At 43.0% G+C, this 4113-nt stretch overlaps 1 protein-coding gene across 1 annotated transcript in view; it reads left to right on the forward strand.

Moving 5' to 3' along the window:
- Positions 1–2315, forward strand: part of KLHL11 (kelch like family member 11) — a 12362-nt gene extending 10047 nt beyond the window's left edge. The window contains exon 2 of the mRNA XM_017509439.2: positions 540–2315. Coding sequence (XP_017364928.1) covers positions 540–2121 — 1582 coding nt within the window. The 3' untranslated portion in view covers positions 2122–2315. The remainder of the gene's footprint in view (positions 1–539) is intronic.
- Positions 2316–4113: the final 1798 nt, after the last annotated feature.

The following is a 4113-nucleotide window of genomic DNA, read 5'->3' on the forward strand; positions in this document are numbered from 1 at the left end:
AAAAAAAAAAAAAATTAGCCAGATATGGTGGCACATGCCTGTAATCCCAGCTGCTTGGTAGGCTGAGGTAGGAGAATTGCTTGAGCCGGGAGACAGAGGTTGCAGTGAGCCGAGATGGTGCTACTGTACTCCAGCTTGGCCAACAGAGTGAGACTGTGTCAAAAAAAAAAAACGTAGGCCGGGCATGGTAGCTCAAACTTGTAATCCCAGCACTTTGGGAGGCCGAGGCAGGCGGATCACTTTGAGGTCAGGAGTTTGAGACCAGCCTGGCCAACATAGTGAAACCCCACCTCTACTAAAAATACAAAAATTAGCTGGACGTGGTGGCAAGTAGCTGTAATCCCAGCTACTTGGGAAGCTAAGGCAGGAGAATCGCTGGAACCCAGGAGGCAGAGGTTGCAGTGAGCCGAGAACACACCACTGCACTCCCGTCTGGGTGACAGACAGAGTGAGACCCTGTCTCAAAAAAAAAGAAAAAAGTAACCACATGAAATATGTACATTTGAAAAATTCATCTTTTCCCTTTTTCTTGATTTTAGGTTCCTACTAATTCGTTTAAAAGAATTTTGTGGAGAATTTCTTAAGAAAAAACTTCACCTCTCAAATTGTGTGGCAATTCATAGCTTAGCCCACATGTACACCCTGAGCCAACTTGCTCTGAAGGCTGCTGATATGATACGGAGAAATTTCCACAAAGTGATTCAGGATGAAGAATTTTATACATTACCTTTCCATCTCATTAGAGACTGGCTTTCAGATTTGGAAATTACGGTTGATTCTGAAGAGGTTCTCTTTGAAACCGTTTTGAAATGGGTTCAGAGAAATGCTGAAGAGAGAGAGAGATACTTTGAAGAACTTTTTAAATTGCTCAGGTTGTCCCAGATGAAACCTACCTACCTTACACGACATGTCAAACCAGAGAGGCTGGTAGCCAATAATGAAGTTTGCGTCAAGTTGGTGGCTGACGCAGTGGAGAGGCATGCTCTGAGAGCTGAGAATATACAGTCTGGCACATTCCAGCTCCCCACTTCTCATGTTTCACTACTGCCTCGTTATGGGCAAAATATGGACGTGATCATGGTTATTGGAGGTGTTTCAGAAGGAGGGGACTATTTAAGTGAATGTGTGGGGTATTTTGTTGATGAGGATAGATGGGTAAACCTGCCACATATTCATAATCACCTCGATGGACATGCTGTTGCAGTAACAGAATCCTACGTGTATGTTGCGGGATCAATGGAGCCAGGGTTTGCTAAAACTGTAGAAAGGTATAACCCAAATTTGAATACATGGGAACATGTTTGTAGCCTGATGACAAGAAAGCATTCTTTTGGGCTAACAGAAGTCAAAGGGAAGCTCTATAGCATTGGAGGACATGGCAACTTTAGTCCTGGTTTTAAAGATGTGACTGTTTATAATCCTGAGCTTGACAAATGGCACAACTTGGAATCGGCACCAAAGATTCTTCGAGATGTCAAAGCACTAGGCATCGAAGACCGGTTTGTATACATTGCCGCCCGCACTCCTGTGGACCGGGACACTGAAGATGGACTAAAGGCTGTAATTACTTGCTATGATACAGAGACTCGACAGTGGCAAGATGTGGAATCTTTGCCACTTATTGACAATTACTGCTTTTTCCAAATGTCTGTGGTCAATTCAAACTTTTATCAGACAGCATCATGTTGTCCCAAGAGTTACTGTTTAGAAAACGAAGAGGCAGTAAGAAAAATTGCCAGCCAAGTATCTGATGAGATCCTTGAAAGCTTGCCTCCAGAAGTCCTAAGCATCGAAGGAGCAGCCATTTGCTATTACAAAGATGATGTCTTCATTATTGGAGGCTGGAAAAACAGTGATGATATAGATAAACAGTATCGGAAAGAAGCCTACCGATATTGTGCGGAGAGGAAGAGGTGGATGCTTCTTCCTCCTATGCCACAACCTCGTTGTAGAGCCACTGCTTGTCACGTGAGGATCCCATACCGATACTTGCATGGCACACAGAGATATCCCATGCCTCAAAACCTAATGTGGCAGAAGGACCGCATCAGACAGATGCAAGAGATACATCGTCACGCCCTAAACATGCGGCGAGTGCCAAGCTCTCAGATTGAATGCTAGGCTCTCTCAAGTGTGCAGCTTAAAACTGTTATACCCGTTTCGTGAAGCTGAAGATATCCAGGCTGTTACTTGAAAAAGTATGTCGATAACTTATTTTCTACATGAACTGGCTATTACCCCATATAAAGGAAATACAGTTAAAACTAGAGAATGGGAAACTCAGTTCAATACATGGTTGTTTTGTTAGCTTGCAATCTTTGTCTTTGGTTTGTGCTAGCTAAATAAGATCTTATTAAAGACAAATGGGAAAATCAGGTGTAGTTGCTTGGCTATTTTTCTGCCAACGAGTTATAACTCCTTTGTCTTGGGGACTTATGTTTTGAACATGCTTTAAGCACCAATTTTATTTGCACATTTACTTTGATATTCTTTCTCATTTTTCATGAAATGATTGGTTTTGGCAAGATCGGACTTATGCATTGAGCCCTCATCTGCAGGAGGCATGTGCAATAGTGAGACTGAAATTTGGATGAAAATGCTCAATATTTCAGCAAGATGGTTTGAGAATGTTTGCATTGATACTTTCTTATGTTTATCTAGAAATGCTATTTTCATTTCTAGAAGATGTGACTGATGAGAAATTTGTGATTGGCTCATGCATTTTTGAATATTTTTCATTAGCAGCTGTTTATAGACTTTAAACCTTCGGTCTGAGGTGAGGATGGTTGGCAAAAGTATAGATCTTTAGCTGATTGACTAAATACACAGCAGGTCACATGTGTGAACTTCGTTTCTCTAAGAAGAAAAGTATTAGTGTAGACTGAGAAAGGCATTTAAAACATTTTTTAAACACTTTTTTTCAGGAGTTGCAGGATAATTTGAGGATATGTTAATGAGTGTAAATAATGCCTATGACAATCGACACTCAATGCCTTCCATTTTAATTTTTGCTCTAATGCATATTATATAGAATTTTCATTATTCCCTTTTTTTGCCTTTGAGATGGAATCTCACTCTGTGGCCCAGGCTGGAGTGCAGTGGCTCGATCTCAGCTCACTACAACCTCTGCCTCCCAGGAGATTCAAGCGATTCTTTTGCCTCAGCCTCCCAAGTAGGTTTACAGGCGTGCACCTCCATGCCTGGCTAATTTTTGTATTTTTAGTAGAGACGGGGTTTCACCATGTTGGCCAGATTTTCTCAATCACCTAACCTCAAGTGATTCACCCACCTCGGCCTCCCAAAGTGCTGGGATTGCATGAGCCACCTTGCCCAGCATTTTTTTTTTTATTTTTTTTTTAAGGCAAAGCCTTGCTCTTGTCACCCAGGCTGGAGTGCAGTGGAAAAATCTCGGCTCACTGCAACCTCCGCCTCTCAGGTTCAAGTGATTCTTCTGCCTCAGCCTCCTGAGTAGCTGGGATTACAGGCGCCCACCACCACGCCCAGCTAATTTTTCTACTTTTAGTAGAGACAGGGTTTTGCCATGTTGGCCAGGCAGGTCTTGAGCTCCTGACCTCAGGTAGTCCTGCCTCAACCTCCCAAAAGTGCTGGGATTACAGGCTTGAGCCACCACGCCTGGCCCATTATTACTTTCTACAAAAACTGTTTTTTTCAAAATGGGAAAGAAGTCACAATTTAGAGAAATGTTGCTAAAGAGAAGCCTTATTATTTCTGGCCCTGATTGTTATATTTTATCTAGTTGCTCTACACTTTTAAACTTTGAGCCTAGGATACCAAATTTGGGTACATAATTTTGGCTCCTAAAGATTTATGGGCTGGGCACAGTGGCTCACGACTGTAATCCCAGCACTTTGGGGGAAGCTGAGGGCGGCAGATTTTGAGCTCAGGAGTTCAAGACCAGCCTGGGGAACATAGCAAGACCCTGTCTCTACAGAAAGTACAACAGTTAGCTTGAGTATGGTGGCTGGCACGGGCCTGTAGTCCCTCCTACTTGAGGCCAAGAAGAGAGCATCACCAGAGCCCAGGAGGTTGAGGCTGTAGTGAGCCATGATCATGCCACCGTACTCCAGCCTAGGTGACAGATGCTGTCTCAAA

Source organism: Cebus imitator, unplaced genomic scaffold (assembly GCF_001604975.1).
Source record: "Cebus imitator isolate Cc_AM_T3 unplaced genomic scaffold, Cebus_imitator-1.0 Scaffold415, whole genome shotgun sequence".
NCBI classification, from domain to species: domain Eukaryota; kingdom Metazoa; phylum Chordata; class Mammalia; order Primates; family Cebidae; genus Cebus; species Cebus imitator.